Source organism: Dryobates pubescens, chromosome 8, assembly GCF_014839835.1.
Source record: "Dryobates pubescens isolate bDryPub1 chromosome 8, bDryPub1.pri, whole genome shotgun sequence".
In the NCBI taxonomy this organism is placed as follows: domain Eukaryota; kingdom Metazoa; phylum Chordata; class Aves; order Piciformes; family Picidae; genus Dryobates; species Dryobates pubescens.
The window spans coordinates 1,103,204-1,123,969 of record NC_071619.1 but is presented as its reverse complement, the minus strand read 5'-3'; the positions used below and the strand labels follow the sequence as shown (position 1 = coordinate 1,123,969).

The 20,766-nt window shown below is 49.8% G+C and overlaps 2 protein-coding genes across 8 annotated transcripts in view; both read left to right on the top strand.

The window, feature by feature from the left end:
• Window positions 1-14,825, top strand: part of TACC2 (transforming acidic coiled-coil containing protein 2) — a 111,722-nt gene extending 96,897 nt beyond the window's left edge. For 6 of the 7 annotated variants that reach the window (XM_054163871.1, XM_054163870.1, XM_054163869.1 and 3 more), the window contains 6 exons: window positions 383-459; window positions 5,930-5,973; window positions 11,494-11,654; window positions 12,193-12,299; window positions 12,645-12,765; window positions 14,274-14,825. In XM_054163871.1, coding sequence (XP_054019846.1) covers window positions 383-459; window positions 5,930-5,973; window positions 11,494-11,654; window positions 12,193-12,299; window positions 12,645-12,765; window positions 14,274-14,339 — 576 coding nt within the window. In that variant the 3' untranslated portion in view covers window positions 14,340-14,825. The remainder of the gene's footprint in view (window positions 1-382; window positions 460-5,929; window positions 5,974-11,493; window positions 11,655-12,192; window positions 12,300-12,644; window positions 12,766-14,273) is intronic. The other variant, XM_009910395.2, reaches the window with a different exon arrangement.
• Window positions 14,826-16,740: 1,915 nt separating this feature from the next.
• Window positions 16,741-18,193, top strand: LOC104309129 (prostate stem cell antigen-like; the record flags this gene model as incomplete). The annotated part of the gene is made up of 2 exons (XM_009910396.2): window positions 16,741-16,873; window positions 17,777-18,193. Coding segments are annotated over 2 exons (339 nt in total), but the record flags the coding sequence as incomplete, so codon positions are not given.
• Window positions 18,194-20,766: the final 2,573 nt, after the last annotated feature.

The following is a 20,766-nucleotide window of genomic DNA, read 5'->3' as shown; positions in this document are numbered from 1 at the left end:
CTCAGGCTTGGCACCTGGTCAGATCAGACACAGTGCAGTCTGACACAGCACTCAGTGAGAAGTGCCTTTGCTACAGTCAGGGATGAAACATGGAACAAGAGCAGTGCATCTACTTCCCTAAGCTAGTTTTCCCCAGCCTGAGTGTGATTTCACACCCAAACCTCTTGAACTGCACCCTGCAGTCTGAAAAGGAAAAAAACATCACTGAGGGATGCTGATGTTTGATGTTTGAACCTATTATGCACCTGAAAACTCTACCTCTGTTAATTAGGATTTGCTATTAAGTCAATTAGTGTGCAGTTCTTTAATAGCCTCTTCCATGGATCACTTGGGTTTACTGGTTTGGGGTTTTCCCCCCCCCCTTTGCTTTCTTGTTTTCCAGATTGTGGCCAAGGAAAGAGAAGTATCTGAGTGGAAAGAGAAGTATGAAGAAAGCAGAAGAGAAGTGATGGAAATGAGGTGGGTTCTTACCTTGCCACTGGTTACACTGACAGAGTGACTCATTTCAGCCTGTGGGTAGTGCACAGAGGGCCCTGGCTGCACAGCTGCCTTGCTTACCTGAATTTGGTGTGTTATTTTTAGCTACAGGCTTTGGATTGATCCTAAACTGATGCTTTGTCTTGACTCTGGATGGAGCAAACAGGATTACCTGTTCAGGGTAATCATTGAGCACTTCTGTGCTACTCATCTCATTGGCATCTTCAAAATACTGAGATGAGAGAAGGTTCAATCTGGGTCAGTGTTAGGGAAGCCTTTCCTCCAGCTGTGCTGTGAATTGCCTCAGGGGCTGCATCGTGGTGGTTCTGTTTCCTGGCTGAATGACTCTGCTCTGCCACAGAAGAAAGAATGTGAAGGTTTGCAGACAGGTGTGAGTAGCACAGGCTCCCTCCTGCACATGAGTGTACCAAGTTTCTTTAACAATAGAAAACAGAAGCCCAGCTGCCAGCAGGAAAACCTTTCCTGCAGAGGAACCACTCTGGCTCTCAGGGAGCCTCTGCACCCTTTGCTTTGCAGTGAGCTGATTTTGTCATTACTGCACTCTCTAGTGAGGATTTGAGTGAAGCAGCAGGTAGTTACCCTGGAGTTTGTTACTCCATTTGAGAGCTGAGAGAAGGACCTGCAAGGTCCTGCATCTGGGTCAGGGCAATCCCAAGCACTGATACAGGCTGGGCCGGGACTGGCTTGAGAGCAGCCCTGAAGAAAAGGACTTGGGGGTGCTGTGGATGAGAAGCTCACCAGGAGCCAGCAGGGAGCACTTGCAGCCCAGAGAGCCAAGCAGAGCCTGGGCTGCAGCAAGAGAAGTGTGGCCAGCAGGGCAGGGAGGGGATTCTGCCCCTCTGCTCCACTCTGCTGAGACCACAGCTGCAGCTCTGGGGCCAGTGCTGGAGCCTCTGTGCAGGAAGGATCTGGAGGTGCTGGAAGGTGTCCAGAGAAGGGCCACGAGGAGGAGCAGAGGGCTGGAGCTGCTCTGCTGTGAGGACAGACTGAGGGAGTTGGGGCTGCTCAGTCTGGAGAGGAGAAGGCTCCAAGGAGACCTCATTGTGGCCTTCCAGGATCTGCAGGGGGCTACAAGAAAGCTGGGGAGGGATTTTTGAGGGTGTCAGGGAGGGACAGGACTGGGAGGGATGGAGCAAAACTAGAAATGGGGAGATTGAGATTGTCTGTGAGGAAGAAGTTGTTCCCCATGAGGGTGGTGAGAGCCTGGCACAGGTTGCCCAGGGAGGTGGTGGCAGCCTCATCCCTGGAGGTGTTTGCAGCCAGGCTGGATGTGGCTGTGAGCAACCTGCTGTAGTGTGAGGTGTCCCTGGCCATGGCAGGGGAGTTGGAACTGGCTGAGCCTTGAGGTCTCTTCCAACCTTAGCAATTCTATGATTCTATGACCCTGAGCATTTTGGTTGATTCTGGGTTGTATCTGTGCCATTCTGTTTCTCCTTGCAAACCTGCCTCTGTTGCATTAAATATCTGTACTCTGGAATGTGGCTGACTGGAGATGCCTTGTCAGCAACAAACCCACTGTAGCAGATGAGGTGAGGGGTGGTGCTCAGAGGGTCACTATTGCTTCCCATTTAGTCAGGTGAAAGTTTCAGCCTCTCTTTTTCACCAGTGCTTGGCAGCACAAGGATGCCATAGCAGTGAGCCTGACCTGAGAAAGTGATCAGGAGCAAAAGGGAATGTACAGAAATATTTCAGGGAGTCTCTAAAGCCTTTTATTTTCTAGCTTTAAACAAACTGAAGAACCACTCCCCCCTCCTGTAACCTGCAAAAGAAAAGGAACCCAGGTTATTTTAGCATCCTCCTTTTAAGGAGTACTTTCCCCTGCTGCTGCTCAGACTGAATTGTCTTCAAAACGCCTCCTGTTCTAGCTGCAGCTTCTTCCCAGAATGACACATCTTGGTGGCTGAAGCTGTGCCACATGATGACCTACATAGGCACTCCCTCCTTACATCCAGGGAGTAAGGGTGAGAGGGAACTGTGGTGAGACCTCAGCATACACCAGCAGGGATGCCAGGAGCAGCACATGGCAGGTTTGAGTCGGCAGCACGGGGCTTTGAGCCAAAGCCTCTGAAGAGAAGGTTCTGCAAAAGGCAAGGGCAGCCACTTCATTGCTGTCTGAAAACCACCTCCCAGCCCCCAGCTCAATTCTTTCACCTCTTCTGTGCTCTGCTTGGAAAAGGAAATAAAACCCTGGCATAACCCTCAAGAACATAATGAGGCAAACCAGAAAGGGGCTGCTGCTAGCAAAGTGAGGAAGCAAAACAAGGAATGAACAAAACAGGGACTGTGTGAGGAATGTGTGAGCCATCAGCACACACTGGAGTGCAGCTCTTGGCCTGCTCTCTGGAAGCTGCCTGGCTGCAGTGCCAGCTGGCTGTGCTGACAGAGGTTTCTTATTCTTCAGTGGAAGGGCAGGGGGTGACACAGAGCAGCTGCCACCCTGCAGACCTGTGCCTTGATCTTCCTCACAGCAGTTTGCTGTGTGCCTGGACACATTCTTGTGCAACCTGGTCCAGGCAAACCTGGTTTAGCGGGGTTGGACTAGAGGATCTCCAGAGCTCCCTTCCACCATCCTGTGATTCTGCAAGCCAGATTTCCCCCAGGCATATCTCTGGAACACAAGGGTTGGAAAAAGAAAACCTGACTAAAATTGTCACCAAATGCTAGACTATGCACGTGTGCACAAAGAAAGGCTCCCCTGGGAAGGTTAAATGGTGGAACAGTCTCTGTGTGGTAAATTAGAGATGCACTTATTAGGTAATAGTGTTAAGTAAGGAGTGAAGGGATTATCTACAGCTGCAAACATAAAGGCATTACAGCAGGAGAAGCAATGCTCCTGCACCCAAGCCCTGCACACTCCACCTGGAGTAGCCTGAGTTCAGCTAAGCTCCCAGAAAAATGTCAAACTGGAGGAAATTCCACTCCAGAGAACAGGAGCCAAGATGAGAGGTTGTAATAATGTGATAAGTACCAAAGAGTTAAACCAGGGTGGGCCATGCCGTAATCCAAGGGTACTACCAGAGGCAGGCAAGGAACATTTAACTGTGGTTATTTGGAGGTCTAATTATGCTGCAGTAAGGAAAGTCAGGCAGATGACCTCTGAGATCTGTTGCAGTTGTGGCTTGTGGTGGTTTCATGACTTAGGAAATTGCAGGAAGTCAGTAAATAGAGTGGGTGCCTAAAATAGCAGAGGCTAAGCCTATGGAGCACGTCCAGCCAGGGCTAAGATGTGCCATCAGAGAGTGGAATGATGTGGCCAGCATCCTTTGCTTCCCCAGCCATAGTGACTGTAATTTAGGCTGCTTCACTGAAGGGAGACCTTAGGCATGAAGCTGCAGCAAGATCTCCCTTGACCCCCTTGATTTCCATTCTTCAAACCAGTGTCCCACTGCAGTGTCCACTTCTGCTGGAGAGCTGCCTCAGCTGCACAAGGCTGGGTGTGGATACCACAGAGAATGTGCTGCCTCCATCAACTGCTCTAGGCTGCTCAAAATGAGAACTAGATAATGCTGTCTCCTTTTGCTGCCCGCTCTCATGATGCAGCTGTAGTGTTGTAGCAGTGTTTCCTGTTGGGTTCATTGCCCTCAGTCCTTGGCTTCATTTTCTAGGATGATAAAACTTCCTAAAGGTGCTTGGTGTTGCAAATAGATTACATGACTTGAAAGTCCTTACTGCTTACAGCAGGCTTTTGAGCTAATCTTCCTTGGACTCAAAACCAATCCCTTCCTTCTAGGGGAAAATCCTTCCAGTTATCTTTGTTCTCAAATGTGTCAATAATGGTAAAGAAAAAGGGCAGTTAAAACAAGACAGAGCAGGGAAAGCAGCATCCAGGCAGATCCCAGTGGAGGCAGAGCAGAGTTGTACTCTGCCCCCAGTAACAGGGATGGTTTCTACCTGAATCTGGAGCAAGCTGAGCAGGATGTGCAGTTGCAAAGCCCCTGCTGTGCTGAGTGCCCAGCAGGAGCAGGGCAAGGGAGATGCTGCTGATCTCTGGGGCCTTCTAAAGGGTTTCTGGGCTCTGGGATTCAGGTTTGCTACAGGCAGCTCTGGAGGTACTGCATTAGGTTTTTTGGGAGCTCTACAGGTTTCCCCTTTCCTTGCTCTCTTTTGTCTCAGGATTTCCCCACATCTTTTCTGTAGCCTCATCAACTGCAACAGGCTTCTCTACACTGAGGCAGGTGAAAGGGAGCTAAGGCTTCCAAAGAGATGTGCTCAAGTGCCAGTCAGCTACTTGGAACATCCCCTTCAGAGGCAGTGAAGGGTGATTTGGTTTTCTGTAGGCAGTCCTGTGTGGCTCGTGATTCAAAGCACAGATCAAGCAAGTCTCCTTTTATTAGCTGTATTTGGCTCTGGGAATGGATGGATCATCTTTCTAAATCACATTTAATCTGCTTATTTTGGCTAACCTCTTTGCAAGAAGGCAATTCAAAGCCTGCCATGGGTGTATGAAATGAAATAGTCCTCAAAGTAACATTTTTGCCACCTCTGTTTCCAAACCTGGCCTGGGAAATGGGGACATGATGGATTTTGTGCTGCATAATTGAATGTTTAGGTCTTGCTCTCTTAAGTGCTAACAGATCCTTTAGTCACATGTGAGAGTGGAAGGTGAGATATGCTTTGGATGAGGGCCAAGTCTACTCCTGTTAGGTTTACTTGCTACCAATGATAACTTTACTTTGACATTGAAAATAAGCAAACACAAACATGGAGAAGAGGGGAGGAAGTAATGGGAAAATCAGACTCTAACTCCTGCACTAGGCCAATGTGATTATATTCAAGTCAGGGTTGGGGATGTGCTTTGGGCATGTTTCATATGACAGAAGTTGGTGGGAAGTAATCCCTTTGCCCATTGATTTCCATGCAGAATTAAAACTCAGGTGCAAGGCTTACACTGTACCTTTAGTTATTGCTCAGGTAACAAGGAGCATAAAAATGAATGTGAAGGAGTTGTGTATCTCTTACCATCCCATAGCCCAGCTCTGGAGCAGCATTATGTACTTCAGTCTGGAGAGGAGAAGGCTCTGAGGAGACCTAATTGTGGCCTTCCAGTATCTGAAGGGGGCTACAGGAAAGCTGGGGAGGGACTTTTGAGGGTGTTGGGTAGTGATAAAGGGAATGGAGCAAAACCAGAAATGGGTAGATTGAGGTTGGATGCTAGGAAGAAGTTGTTCCCCACGAGGGTGGTGAGAGCCTGGCACAGGTTGCCCAGGGAGGTGGTGGAAGCCTCATCCCTGGAGGTGTTTGCAGCCAGGCTGGATGTGGCTGTGAGCAACCTGCTGCAGTGTGAGGTGTCCCTGTCCATGGCAGGGGGTTGGAACTGGCTGAGCCTTGAGGTCCCTTCCAACCCTGAGAATTCTGTGCTTCTGTGTAAGTATTGTCAGTGCTGATGTTTGCCAAAAGCTTTTCTTTCTCCTTTCTTTCTCCCCCCTCGCAGGAAGATCGTTTCGGAATACGAGAAGACGATTGCCCAGATGATAGGTAGGTGTTCCTGCTCTGACAGATGCTCTTCTCCACTCTGATTTGCTAGCAAGAGCCTAGAAATGCAGCTGGAGTCTGTAGGCTTCGTTCTGGCACTGGCTACGTCTGCTGATGGTGCTGGCACTTGTGGATGCATCCGAGGACAGCAGTGTGTGCTGCCAGGCTGCGGTGAGCAGCACCCCCCGGGGCAGTCGAGGCAGCACACAAAGGTCAGGGCTTTTCCTTCTGCAGCAGAGCAAGCTGTGTCCCCGGGGAAATGTGTTCAAATGCTTTCCCCAGAATTGATGGGTGTCTCCAGGAGAGACTTCCAGTGACCTAAAAACCCTTCAGTCATCCACTGCCAGCTGTGCAGCAGGAGATACCAAACTTAGCTCTTTACAACAACAGGGATTATCTGTGCTAAGTGCATTGGTGAGACCAAAACCTAGATTAACTCCAATCCCATCTGAGAGATTAGGAGTGGCCAATCCATCTCCCCAGTTGTTTACTGGCATAAGGGTCTCCTTCAAGGTCTAAATTCTGAGATGTTTAGCCCCACAGGAATCAGAAAACACCTTTGTGAACAGAGAAAATACCTTTGGGAACAGGATGCCCCACAAATGAAAAGTGCTAGCTGCAGTAGCATTTCAGAACCAAAGGTTGCAGGACTCATGTTCTGCCTTGGCATGGGAGGTCCAGCCCCTGGGATGTGATTTTAAAGCCTCCTCAGAGCATTTCAGAAGCTCTTTTTACTCAGTTTGGCTACAGAAAGCACCGGTGGCTTGTGCTGGTGCAGCTTGAGCTGTCTCCCAGGAAGGCAGACAGCTGAGCAGGGTCTTGACTGCTCTGTGGCCAGTTGCTGGGAAGAGCAGGAAAAGAAGCACAGTGGCTGATGAGAAAGCAGGGCCAAGCTCGCCTGGACAAGTTCAAGTAGAGCAGCAGCTGTGAAACGTTGTTAAAAGCCTTCAGCAGTGGCCTCAGAGTTCAGTCCGGGCTGTGAGGTGCAGGAGAAAGGCTAATCTATAGTTTATGGCAACTGTGAGCAGGGAGTGCTGTGAATCCAGCCCGTTTGCACTCTGTTGAAAGAAAGAGAGAGAGAGAAAGAGAGAGGGCAGAAGGAAAACAAGAAAGAGAGGACAGAAAGCAAGTCTCTCTTCCTCCCGTTGCAAAGGTATCAAGGCTAACAAAAGCATTGGGCCCTTGACCAGTGAGGAAATGGATCTTTCCAGTCCACATGCAGAGTATCTAGTCAGCCTTTGAAGTGCTCTGCGGCCAGGTTTGTGAGAGCCGTGGCTATGAATACTGTCATTTGCTGTCCATTTGCGGAGGAGGTGATCCAGCAGGGCCACGGAAGGCATTGTGTTAATTAGGGCACATTCTGCAGCATGGTAATACCTTAAATGTGAGGCCTCCTCTGCCTGCGTTTAAGGGCAATTTGGGATCTAATTGTCCTGTTTTCTTCTGTCATGTGTCACCAATTGCTGTCCCTTTTGATGAAGGCATTCGCTCATCCAAATGCCATGTTGTGGAGGAAAACGATTGTCCGTGTGCTATTAGCATATCCCCCACTGCCCTGTGGTCACAGCACTGCCTCCCTGCTACAGCAACGGATGCATCTGAGCACCGCACCGCCTCTGCTCTGTTCGTGATTGAACCCTTCAGAGCTGCTCACACAGCCCCCTTGAGAGGGCATGGCAAAGCAAACCCATGTCACGAGTCCCTGTAATGACTGTTCAGTGTGCTTGATGGGTCCTGCCCAGCTTTCTATAGGTGATCGTGTGTCTGTATCATGAACACCAAAACTGCTCCAGGTGAACGGGGTGTGGCTGAGCATGTTTGCCTCTAAAGGCGCGGGGCACATGCACTGCACACCGTGATTGCCTTTGGTTCCGAGGGCTGCGTGTGATGGCAGGTCGAGTACTTGCTGTCATATACATACAGAGCCCACTATTACCTGCCTCAGTGTGGTGGTTTGACCCACCCACGTCAAACACAAACTGGGCTGAGTTCAGCTGGAGACGCAGGCGAAGCTGTGTGTTACAAGCGGTAATGGAATGCAGTGAATACGTGCAATTAGCTTCATGCTTCCCTCTGCACAGCCAGAGCCTGCAAGCTGTCAGTGTGCAGATCCCTGGTGGTGCCTCTGCATATTTTTTTTTACTGGCACTTTACCTTTTTTGCTGACTGTTGCCTCCCCCCTAATGCATTCTTGTTTCTAGGGAGGAGTGGGGAGGAGAAAGCACAAGCTCCCCAGGCCAGCCTGCTGCTGCTTCTGCGCTGCTTGGCTGACTGCTGCCCAAGTTCTGCAGCTCAGGGCTGCGTGGCAGGGACAGCTGCATGGAGCCTGTGCAGCCCCGACGTTCACTGCCCCCCACCCTCCACAGGCCTTGGGCACAGCCCTCCCACGTCCCTGCTAGGGGTTTCCTTTTCGTTGGTGGGTTGGGACCGCTGGTTTTTCCCCTGTGTAAGAATGTGTCCTTATTCAGTATTGTGCCTTTAAATGCAGAATGAAATCCTCATTCTGGAGAGCAAAGAGATGTTGAAGCTGTGTGCACTACAGGATGTTGCATTACTTACTTTCTGCTTTCCTAACAATTCCTGATTTTCTGTTTTGCTTCTGTTTTTCGTTGTGCTTCTTGCTATTTGCTTGCAAAAACAAAACAGGCAAGCCTGGTAAGTAAAGCTTTTCACCAAATTTCACACCAGCATTTTGCATTGGTTTGGTTTTGTTGGGTTTTGAGTTTCTTTTGCTTTTGTTCTCTGTTTTTGCTGCATTCACATCACGTAATGTAAGTAACACTGCGCTGAGCCTGAAAGCTGAGCTGCTGTGGTGGTGCTGCTCTGGTTCTGTTGGCGTGGATGGTGTTAGTCCTGTGTGTTGCAGACGTGGAAGCAGTTTCATTAAAGGATTTTAATTGCACAACCTCATAAATATCTTTAGAAACAATCTGTAGCTTCTTAACAGCCTGCCAGTCAAGCCTTTAGTTCTCAGCACAGTTCCACTCAGCAGCTTTTTCACTAGAGCTAAACTGTGGTCTTAGAAAGTGTCCCAGGGATCTTCCAACCCCTCTCCAGCTGGAGGCCACTTTCTGTTTTCTGTAGTATTTAGCCACTGTGGTTTCAAATGTATCTTAACTCCTACCTGAGATTATCAGATGCCCCTTTCCTAAAGCTCACTGGAAACTTTCCCTCTTTTTCATTAAGTTGTCACTCCCTTCCCCAGTGTAAAGTCTCTGCTTTCCCCTCCTCAGCTCCTTCCCTGGTCCATGGACGCCTCTAGCATCTTATGGAAGGGAGAGGAGAGAAAGGGAGTGTGGCAGTTCTAGGCTATGCCCACCACAGGGAGCATCAGCCTTCCAGTAGTCGAAGGGGGGCTACAGGAAAGCTGGGGACAGTGTTTCAGCAGGACCTGTTGTGGCAGGAAAGGGGGTGGCCATTTAAAACTGCAAGAAGGGAGATGCAGACTAGATAGAAGGAAGACATTTCTTACACTGAGCGTGGCCAAACACTGGCACAGGTTGCCCTGAGGGCTGGTGCATGCCTCATGTCCAGAGCCATTCCAGGTCAGGTTGGACTGGGCTCTGAACAGAATGCTCTAGTTGCAGGGGGTTGGACTAGATGAGCTTTAAAGGTCATTTTGAACCCAAGTTACTCTGTGGTCCTGCATTGCTCGCCCATTGTTCCCATGTGGCACTGAGGATGAGTGAGGAGTTCATCCAGCTGAGGAGAGAGCGAGGCACCATTGTGCCCTGGGTGGAGCTGGAGGAGCTCGCTGACTGTGGGCAAGCGAGCCATGAATTGCTGTCTGGATTTCTCTAGAAACAAATTAGAAGGCCACAGACAGCAGTGCCAGGAAAAGTAAAGCTGTGATCATGCAGACAGATCCCTTCCCTTGCATGGAGTTGCAGCAGCAGAGGTTTTGCCAACAGGATTCTGCCAGTCAGTGTTTTGGAGTCGAGCTAGGCAGTGTGCAAGCTCCAGCGTGATTAACCCGATCTTGTGCTGGAACACAAGGTGACAGCTGCTCAGATGTAGGGAAGTGAATGGATGACAAGTGCTTTTCTCATGATACCTGAGGATACGTTCCTTCTGATGTCAAGGAAGATCACAGAGTGTCTTCAAGAAGGCAAAAATAGAAAAGAAGGTTTATTTTGTCCCGAAGTGCTGAATGTTCCCAAGCTGCTGTGGCACCGCAGGATCCGTGTTGCTCAGTTCCGCCACATCCAAGGTGTTTGTGCACCAGTAAACGAAAGGTTGGGCAGCTTCCAGTGCTGCAGACTCGGTGCAGATCCTAAATGAACCTCCTCTGGTTCTCTACATCTTCAGCATGGCACAGAACAAAATAACCTCAGGTCAGGCTGTACCCCAGCAAGGTGCCGTCAGGGGTGTGCAGAGGAGCAGAGGACATAGCCAACATGAGCTGACACATGGCACAGCAGCATCCTCAGTGCTCTGGCCTCAGAGTAGCAAAGAAGTGTATAAAAGGCTAGAGTATGCCAAAGGAAGAGATTCTTCTGCCTGGGAACTGGCAGTGTCGACTTTGGCGGTTCAGAGCTGACCAGCACTGTGCAACACTTCAGTCAGACCAAGGCTTGTATCCTTCTTTGTGTTTCAAACTGTAGAAGCCTGAAGGCAAAGTAGGTCCTGTGATGCCCCAGGATTTGAGGTGGGAGAGCTGCTCACCTCGCTGTAGTTCCCATTGTAGGCAAAGGTCAATGGCAATACAAACCCGCTGTGTTTTGTGGGTTGATTCCCATGTCAGTGTCATTCTAAGCAGCTCTTAAAACACGGACACAAGAATATTTTGGGATAGGAAGCAAACAACAAAGCATTTTGGAAGACAATGCCAGGCCTTTTCTTCCAGTGTTCTATGAGTGTTCCAGTGTTTCACTAGGGCACTTCCTTGGAGGAGTTCTCTGTGAGATGGGTTCCTGCTGTGTGCTTCCCACCGTCCCTGCCTCAGGTTTAGCTATGCACAGGAGATGTCTTCTGCAGACCACGACTTGGCAAGTCTGTCTCCTCTTAGATTTCCCTTCTGGCACTTGCTGCAGTAATCCTAAGAATGAGAGTCTGCAAGTTTCCAGGGGGAGAATTTGAGCTGAATTCCTGTAAAGAAAGTGCTTTGCTCCTGTAAGATTAGATGAGATGCCAGGAGCTGACAAGCTTATAGCAGCCATGGCAAACAATTTATTGCCAGTGCCAGTGATCTGCACTATTGTCCTTCCCTTCAGCACCTGCAGGCAACCATGGGAAGTCCAACACCACCATTTCTCATGGGAGGGAAATAAACCATTTCAGGGTGAAATAAGCCATCAGTACAGAGAGATTGTCACCTCTTGCCCTTACATCAACATGTTGACACATCAGGTGTTTCACAGCCTTTTTGCAAACCAGCATTCTGGCTTTTGTGGATGCCACAGAGCTGACTAAAACGGAGTGTAGAGCACACAGTAGAGTAGGAGCTACAGAAGGTGGTGAAATCAGTGTTCTACTACTGCCCTTCTGAACATGGCTTTCCCCCCTCCCTCTTCTTTCTGACAGAGGATGAACAGAGAGAGAAATCTGTCTCCCATCACACTGTTCAGCAGCTGATAGTGGAGAAGGAGCAAGCTTTGGCAGATCTGAACTCGGTGGAGAAATCCCTGGCAGATCTTTTCAGGAGATATGAAAAAATGAAGGAAGTCTTGGAGGGGTTTCGCAAGGTGAGTTGTGCTGAGGGCTCCTCGGGAGCACAGCTCAGCAGGCTCTCCTGCCTGCCAGTGCTGCTTAGCAGAAGGCACAGCTTTGCTTCCAGCCAAATCTGAAGTACTGCATGGGGGGAGGGAGCCTCCACACGATTATTTGTGCTTTCATTTTGGAGTAGCTGTAAAAAGCTGAAGATTTTACCCAGGAGTAGCTTGCTCCCATCTGTCACACCGTGATGACAATAGCTGTCACATCCCTGCAGCACTTGTGTGGCAGGGCTGGCCTCTGGGCTGAGCATTCTGTTCAAACCTGGGATGTGAGTTCCTCAGGTCAGGGAACATAACCCTCGGGGGAAGGATCACAGCCTTGTAGCAAATGCAAACAGAAGAATTGCAAAGCTTTTGCCCTGGGTAATGTTGCTTCAGAGGGCCTCGGGGTGGGGGAGTCTGTGTTGGACCACAGCCCTCAAAAGATCTGAATGTGACTCCTGCAAATAGGTGCTCATCCTGCACTTCAGCCTCTGGGATTAAACTTAGTGTAATCTTCTCGTTTAAGAATGAAGAAGTGTTAAAGAAATGTGCGCAGGAATACTTATCACGAGTAAAGAAGGAGGAGCAGAGGTACCAAGCACTCAAAATCCACGCTGAGGAAAAACTGGACAGGTAATCGCTCTTTCAGGAGCTCATGCTGCAGGAGGGTCCCTGTGGCTGGACCCTGCATCCCAAAGCTGCCCCTTCAATATGCAGGGCACAGGCTGCTGTGTGGTGGAGGATGGAATGAAATGCCACAGTCACAGAATCATGGAGTGGTTTAGATTGGGAGGGACCTTAAAGATCATGCAGTTCCATCTTCCCTGCCATGGCAGGGACAGCTTCCGCTAGGCTGGGTGGCTCAAAGCCACATCCAACCTGGCCTTGGACCTTTCCAGGGATGGGACATCCACAGCTGCTCTGGGCAACCTGCTCCTGTAGAAAACCTGACCTGACCAAAATCTCTGTTTTTTCTAGAGCCAATGCTGAAATTGCACAAGTGAGAGGCAAGGCTCAGCAAGAGCAAGCAGCCTATCAGGCCAGCCTTCGGAAGGAGCAGCTGAAAGTGGACGCCTTGGAACGAACACTGGAACAAAAGGTAAGTGGCAGCTGAGCTCTTCTCACCCAGGAGTGAAGTGAAACTTCCCCAGAGTGGCTGCATCCAGCTCTCCTCTGGGGCTCAGACTGCAGCCAAAGTCTGAGGAAGACCCAAGGTGGGTCCTCCTTGTTCCTCGTGTCCAGCTGAGCCAGCGGCTCCCAGGCCCCAGAGAGAGCAGCTTTGCAGTTCAGGGAAAGCAAGGGGCACCCCTGCTGGGCTGTGATCTCGGCTGCAGGCAAGGTGATCCAAACTCAAGCAAAGCTCAGTGTGCACCTGTGTACCAGCAGGGCCCTTGGGTTGCTTTGATTTTCAGGTTTGAAGTATTGGTTTGGTTCTTCTTTTGGTTTTTGTTTCTCGGTGCTTTCTCTGTAATTGCAGTGCTAGCTCACATGCCTCCCTACTTAACACAGAGCAAATGAGCAGGTACAGGTCTGCACAGCTTAGGAGAGAGGTGGCTGTAGGAGATGCCATGTTCTCCAGCTCAGCAGAGGAGCCTGCTTTCACTGTAGGACAGCCCATCCTTCCTTAGGGCCCTGCAAAACGGGTTGGAAAGAGCTGCAAAAGTACAGCCTAGGAAGCAATGGATGTGTTGTTACCATGTGCCAGGAGGTATGGCTGTAAAGCTGTCTGCTCCAGGGCTGAATTGTATCCTCTGAAGTCAGAGGAGCTGTAGGTGGCAATAAGTAAGCACGGAGCTGGAATGCACTGTGTGTGCATACACATCGTAGAATGGTGGGGGTGGAAGGGACCTCTAGAGATCAAGCCCAACCCCCCTGCCAGAGCAGGATCACCTAGGACAGGACACTCAGGAACACATCCAGGCAGGATTTGAGGCTTCAGAGAAGCAGATTCCACAACCTCTTTGGGCAGTCTGAATAGATTAGAGTGGAATAGATTAGAGTAGAATAAACCAGACTGGAAAAGACCTTTGAGATCATCAAGTCCAACCTATCATCCCACACCATCTAACCAACTAAACCATGGCACTAAATGCCTCCAGTACCCTCACAGTAAAGGAGTTTCTCCTCATGCTGAGGTGGAATTTCCTGTGTTCAAGCTTTTACCTGTTGTTCCCTGTCCTATTACTGGGCACCATCAAAAAGAGCCTGGCACCTTCATCTTGACACCCACCCCTCAGCTATTTATAGACATGGATAAGGTCCCCTCTCAGCCTTCTCTTCTCCAGACTAAACATCCCCAGGGCTCTCAGTCTTTCTGCACAGGGGAGATGTCCAAGTCGCCACGTCATCCTCTTCCAGCAGGTCTCTCTCTCTCTTGAACTGAGGAGCTGAACGCAGTATTGCAGCTGTGGTCTTCTCAGGGCAGAGCAGAGTGGCTGCTGGACTGACACGCTGTGTATGTCTGTGTGCAGTTAATTTCCTTGCTGTTGGAGGACACTTCATTGTCTCACACCCCTCCCGGAGGTCTGCTGGCTTAACAAAGCCCCGGGCCTCGCCTTGGCGCAGCCGTGTCCGTCCTAACACTGAGCCTCACCTTTTGTTTTCCAGAACAAAGAGATAGAAGAGCTAACAAAGATTTGTGATGAACTGATTGCCAAAATGGGGAAAAGCTAACTTTTAACCAAATCTCTGGACTTGGATCTCGAGTGCAATATGACCACTGGCACACTGCTGCCCATGCCTTTCCGTGGGCAGGTTCTCTTTTCACTTCTTTTCGTATGCACTACTGTATTTTCCTTCTGAATAAAGTTGATTTAATTGTATGCAGTACCCAGATGACTATCAGAATTTCTTGCTATTGTTTGCATTTTCATAGTATAATTCATAGCAAGTTGATCTCAGAAGTTCCTGTATCAGGGAGATTGTCAAGTTCTCGAAGAAGCTACCGATCGCCGATCCTAAGCCTTCCCTTTGTACATTGAGTTCCCATGTTGGATGTCTTTTTTGGATTTAATATAAACATGTATTACTTGCATGGGGACTCTTGCCTTAAGGAGTGTAAACTTTATCTGCAGTTGCTGATTTGTAAAATAAAGTTTAAAAGGAAAAAAAAAAGCCAAACAGAAGGGGTGGGGGGGTAAAACCAGTCAGAGAAGGCAATGCATGTCACAGCAGTGAGATTCTTTGTTGTAAATAAACCTTTGCCTTGAAAGCTGAAGGTCAGCACGCCTCTGTTTGATGCACTGCCCCTGCTCACCTCAGGGGCAGCACCAGGCACAGCAGCTCTCACCGAGCTCCTTCACAGCAGGCATTCCCTGGGTGGCTGCTGGGAGGCTTCTGTGGCTCACAGGAGTGCGCCCCTGATGTGCCTGTGTCTGTCTCCGGCAGGTCTCTGTCTCTCGTGGTCTGGGGAGTCCACAACTGAATGCAATATTGCAGGTGTGGTCTCCTCAGGGCAGAGCAGAGGGGGAGGAGAACCTCCCTAGCCCTGCTGGACTGACACATCTATGTCTGTGTGCAGGTAATTGCCTTGCTGTTGGAGAAAGCTTCCTTGTCTCACACTTGTCTAACTCTCTATACAGACATAGAACTACAGAGAGCACTCGGGTCTCAAGTGCAGGTTTAATCCTCTGAAGTGTTTAATGCTTTGACCCTGATCCAGCAAATCACAGAACCATAGACTGGTTTGGGTCAGAAGGAATCTTGAAGATCATCCAGTTCCAACCCCTTTGCCACAGGCAGGGACACCTCCCACCAGCCCAGGTTGCTCAAGGCCTCATCCAGCCTGGCCTTGAACACTTGCAGGGAGGGGGCAGCCACAACCTCCCTGGGCAACCTGTGCCAGTGCCTCGCCAGCCTCCCAGTGAAGAATTCCTTCCCAATGTCTCATGTAAATCTACCCTCTTTCAGTTTCAAGCCATCCCCCTGTGTCCTACCCCACAGGCAAAGGTCAGGAGCCCATCTGCATGAGCTGGAGGCTGAGAGATGCACTGAAGGGGTGGTGGGGTTTAAGCATCTCTCACTGACAGGTGAGCACATTTTCTTCTCCCTGCTGCTGGGAGAATTGGCCTGCAGGGGTTGTGCTGCTAGAAGTCCAACCAGAATAAGCTAGATAAGTAGCATCCTTGCACACCTCTTTATCCTTTAAGTTATCCTCTGCAGAGGATTAGGTATGTAAGAGAAGCATTAAAGCCTTAAGAGCAAGCAAACTGCTTTCCTTCTCTAATGGTGCATCTCTTGGATCTCCATGATGTGGACAGTCCTCAGCCTGGTTCTCCTCAGCTCCCTTTTTGTGCTCAAAAGTAAGTCAATGCTTCCCTTCTCTGTCCTTTATTACTTCTCTTTCCATTTCCTACTTGGGGCATGCCGGAGCCTCGTTGCTGCTGTGGGCTTCTGTCCTGGGCTGGGTCGGTGTCAGGTTGTTTTGTGTGTGTGGCTGGCAGCACAGGGTTTCACCTCTGCTGTCTGATGTACACAGGAGTATGTGTGCTGAGACACTTAAATGCCCTGTGCCTTCTGCAGGGGTGCCTTCTGCTCTGCAAGCTGGCTTGTTTTAATGCATTCCCAGCTCAGCTTGCCTTTGGAAGTGGCACGTACTGAGGGACGGCGGCGTGCCTTCCAGGTGAATTGGTGCTGTAGGAGAAAGCAACATAGGGATCACAGTAAGAGTTGATGTGCTCACAGTGTACTTTTTGATGGCACTGTGGGCCAAAGATCATGACAGAGGGGCTAAGCCCCATGATACTCTAACTTGTTATGGGGGACTGTGCTCTGAAAGGGTTACAAGGAGGTGTGGAAGCAACTACAGAGCATCAGGTGTGCTTGGGTTGGTTTAGTGGCAAACTGTAGCAAGCAATGAATGTGTGTCTGCTTTCTCTTCAAAATGAGCCTCTGGACCACCTCTATAAAGCAAAAAGGCAGGATTAGCAGAAGCTTTAGGGGTTTCTTAAACCTTGGCAGAAGCTTTAGGGGTTTCTTAAACCTCTGCAGTTTTGTTGTGTGGGCTCCAACCAGAAGAAGACAGGCTGATGTTTTCCAGTACTGCTTGTGAGCACTGCTGTTCTAAACGTTCTTGTTTTCCTCCCCACCAGGTGAAGCACTGCAGTGTTACACCTGTGTAGGCTCTAGTGATGAAGACTGTAACAGACAAGGAGCCCAGCAGTGCCCAGGCCATTCAGATGCCTGTGCCATCATTAGAGGACAAGCAAGTAAGTAGTTGCTACCAGTTCAGACTCATTAGTTTGTTGCTAATTGGTGGTGCAAAGAGAGGAGCATGGAATCAGAGGCCTGTTGGAGGTTGGAAGAGACCTTTGAGATCATGAGGTCCAACCACTCAGAATCTCACCAAGGAGAAAAGCAAAAAAGAACATTTGCTCTCTGAGGAAACTCTGCTAATAACTCCCAGTCCCTAATTCTGCTGCTTCAGCAGCAATCTGATACAAAATCCCCCAGGGTGTGATCTGTCAATGTGCCATGGTACATACCCACACTCCATGGAAGCTTCCAAATATTGGCCATTCCTTACCTGAATCTGTCATGGTGTAGTTAAATGACTGATGTGGAAATGAGGAATGAAAAGAAGCTCACAAGGTGCTGCACTTGTTCAGGGGTAGTTAAGCTGCATCAGTGCAGCTAAGATCATAGCATCACAGAATGGCTGAGGTTGGAAGGGACCTCAGAGATCATCTCCTCCAACCTCCCTGCCATGGGAGGGACTCCTCTCAGCTGGCCTTGGCTGCTCAAGACCTCATCCAGCCTGGCCTTGAACACCCCCAGGGAGAAGGCATCCACAATCTCCATGGGCAGCCTGTTCCAGAGTCTCACCACCCTTGTACTGAAGTTCTTCATAAGATGCAATCTAAACCTACTCCTCCACCCATGAGCAGACCTCATGCTCCCCTAAGCACAGGAGCCAAATGGAAGGAGCTGCTGCAGTGGCCATGGGAAGCTGAATTTCAGTTACGAGCTGAAGTTCCTTAGTGTGCTGCAGCCTGATGGTAATCACTGACTTGTAAGGAGCAGCCAAACCCCGGGGGTGTTGGTCAGGCTGGTGCTGAGGGGATGACCAGGAGCATGCAGGTCCATCTGAGCTCACTGTGGCTCTGTTGCAGGTGGTGTGATGAAGTCCTGCTCGTTCAGGTCCTTCTGCGAGCGGGCGAGGCGGGACGGATCCAGAGCGCCCGGAGTGAGCGTCCACTGCTGCTACACAAACAACTGCAACGCAAAGGGCCTGGCTCCGAGGGTCACCACCTCCACAGGATACTTCTCTCTCCTCGTCTTTGCATTGCTGTGGCACCCCTTGATGAAGCTGACATGAGGGGGGCAGCAGAAGAGTGTCCTGAAGCAACAAGTCTGCTGCCTTCGGAAGGGATGATTCTGTTTCCCCACCACGTTACTCCCTGTCCTGTGTTTCTCAGTAGGCAAAAAGCAGTAGGCAGAGCTGACAGATGTTCAGATAAAAATTGTTCTATCTGCTGAATATGTCTTGACCTCTCTGTAAGAAACACTGCCCCCTTCTTCCTTGTTGTCAGGGGCTGGTTGTGAGAATCTGTGAGCTTTCCTTACAGCGTAGTGTTTAAGGAGAAGGACAAAACGTAGCTGCACGTAGCCTTTGTGGTAGGGGAAGAGCACCAACGTCTTCCAGATAGCTTTTTCCCATTGGCAGACATTCAGAAGCCAGCTAAAATTTTCAAGCACAAAGTGACTGAAAACTGTAGCAAGCAAAGGAGTCTGTCAGGGGATGTTTGTGAGCTGGACAAAGCCAGGGAACCTGAGCTGAGGATGGTTTGGTATTGATGCAAGCTGGTGAGAGGAGGCCATAAAGAGAACGGTGCATGGAGGCACCTTGTGCTATGTGTGTCTCCTGGGGGAAAAGAAGCACCTTAGAGTCTTCTCTGTTCTGCTGCTTTGAGAATCCTACCACAGCACTGAAAGGAGAAAGAAAAAGAGCATGGAAGTTGTTTTGAGCTGGGAGGTCCCCTCCAAAGGTCAGCTCCTTCCAGCTCTGCTGCTTGTTCAGAGAACAAGTGGTTAACCCCTGCCTTGTAGGCAAATTCTAACCTGAGTAAAAGCAGACTTGTTTAGCCAAATTCTTCTTGTGCTGTCGGCTGTGTGGTCAATCCCTCACTGTCCTAACCTTCATTCTTTGAGAGTAAGAGCTGTATCTCCCCCTTCAGTGATGTGATTGAGTTGGCCTGTGGTGCTTTATGGATCCTTTTCGTTTGACAAAGTGAAGGAAACCACTTTGAGACTTGTGGAGATCCAAGGAACTGAATCAATAGTTTCAATAATCCCCTTTGTTGCAGTCTTGCCAAAGTGACCCAGGATGGGCCACATGGCAGAAGGCATCCTGCATCAGGAGGGCAAGGAAGCTGGGAAGGGCCTGGAGAATAAATCTGATGAGGAGCAACTGAAGGAGCTGGGGATGGTTGGTTTGGAGAAGAAGAGGCTGAGGGGAGACCTCATGGCTCTCTACAACTACCTGAAAGGAGGTTGTGGAGAGGCTGCTGCTGGTTCTTCTCACAGGTACTTAGTGATAGAACAAGAGGGAAAGGCCTCCAGCTGCAACTGGGTAGCTTTAGACTGGACAGTAGGAGAACATTTTTTCCATCCAGAGTGGTCAGGAATTGGAGTTTGCTGCCCAGGGAGGTGGTGGAGTCCCCAACTCCGGACATGTTTCAAGGTGGTTTGGATGTGGTGCTTGGGGATATGGTTTAGGGGTGACCCTTGTAGGGTTCTGGGTTGGACTTGGTGATCCTGGGTTGGACTTGGTGATCCTGAGGGTCTTTTCCAGCCTGACTGTTTCTGTGCTTCTGTGGTCAGTGGCTGGCAGGCAGGTGCTCCTTTGAAGTGGCTGTGTGGACGCTGTGCAAGGTGAGGAGAGACTTAATGTACGATGTGGTAGTGCCAAGCAGGCTCTTGGGTCTGTGATGTTGGAGAGCAGGGTGGGACCTCCTTTGACTCCAAACTTGGAGGCACAGAGCAGCAGATGAGTGGTATTTCTAGGTGTTGATGTCCATCTGTGATGCTCTGGTCTAATCTCTGGCACATAACACCCAGGAGACTGGCTTTACAGTCCAGCTGGTGTCATTGGAGTAGAGGTTCTTGTTTCCAGTTCTAGTTTTAGTTGGTGATGTGCAGAAAGATTTGCTCATCAGGTCTATGGAACTCACTAAATCCATGGCAAAGTAGCCTTCCCACCAGCTTTGTGTTGTGACTTTCTTCAGTATAGTTCTTGGAAGAATCAGTTCCAGGCAGAGCTCTGCAGATTGACAAAAGTGTTACTAAGACTGCAAGCTCTAGAGAGCTTCTGCAGGTGGCACCAGTGAAACCTCCACCTAGACTGTAGCCCAGGCCTGTGCTGTAGCTGTTGCCTGTCACATGGACCAAACTGCCTCTTTGTTTTGCTGTCCTCTTCCCTCTGCGTGGCTCAGTACATCATCTCCTGTGGGCTGTGGCTTCAGACTGCACCTGGGGCTCTGTTTGAAAGGGCTCTCGGGTGAGGTGGATCTGCTCTGTGTTTAGTCACTGGATACAGTTCTGATAAAGCTGTGGAGTATAAAGATGGCAACAATGCAGCAGATCTGGGCTGGGAATGTTAATTTGCCCTTAAATATCTCATCAGGGTAAAGATAAATTGGTTGAAGAGTTTTCCATTCCATTCCCCCCTCGAATCCCTCCCTTCGACCTGCTCTGCCGCGGGAAGTGTTGTCCTGGTGGTGTCTTTGTGTTCTGCTGGCTCTGTAGGGATAAGTCTGTGGTGAGTGTAATCCCTGTGTAAGCTCAGTGCACTTCCTGAAGGAGAAAATAAAACACATGCAGTGGCTGACGCTGTCTCTCCACAAACAAAGCTGCATCTTCAAACTGGGCTCTCCAGGTGCCCCTGGAGAGAGGAACCCTCTTTCTGGGGGGTGTATTTCTCAGGTCTGGGGGATAAAAGAGTGGATGGTGATCGTTGTCTTCCTGTGATGTTGCCATGATAAAATAAGAAGGTAAGGCTCTGTCCTCCTGACAAACACCATCTGTCACTCCTGGCTGCAGCCAGGACTGGGATCTTCAGGCAGCTCATAGCCTCCCACCACCTCCGTTTGATTCTGTCACC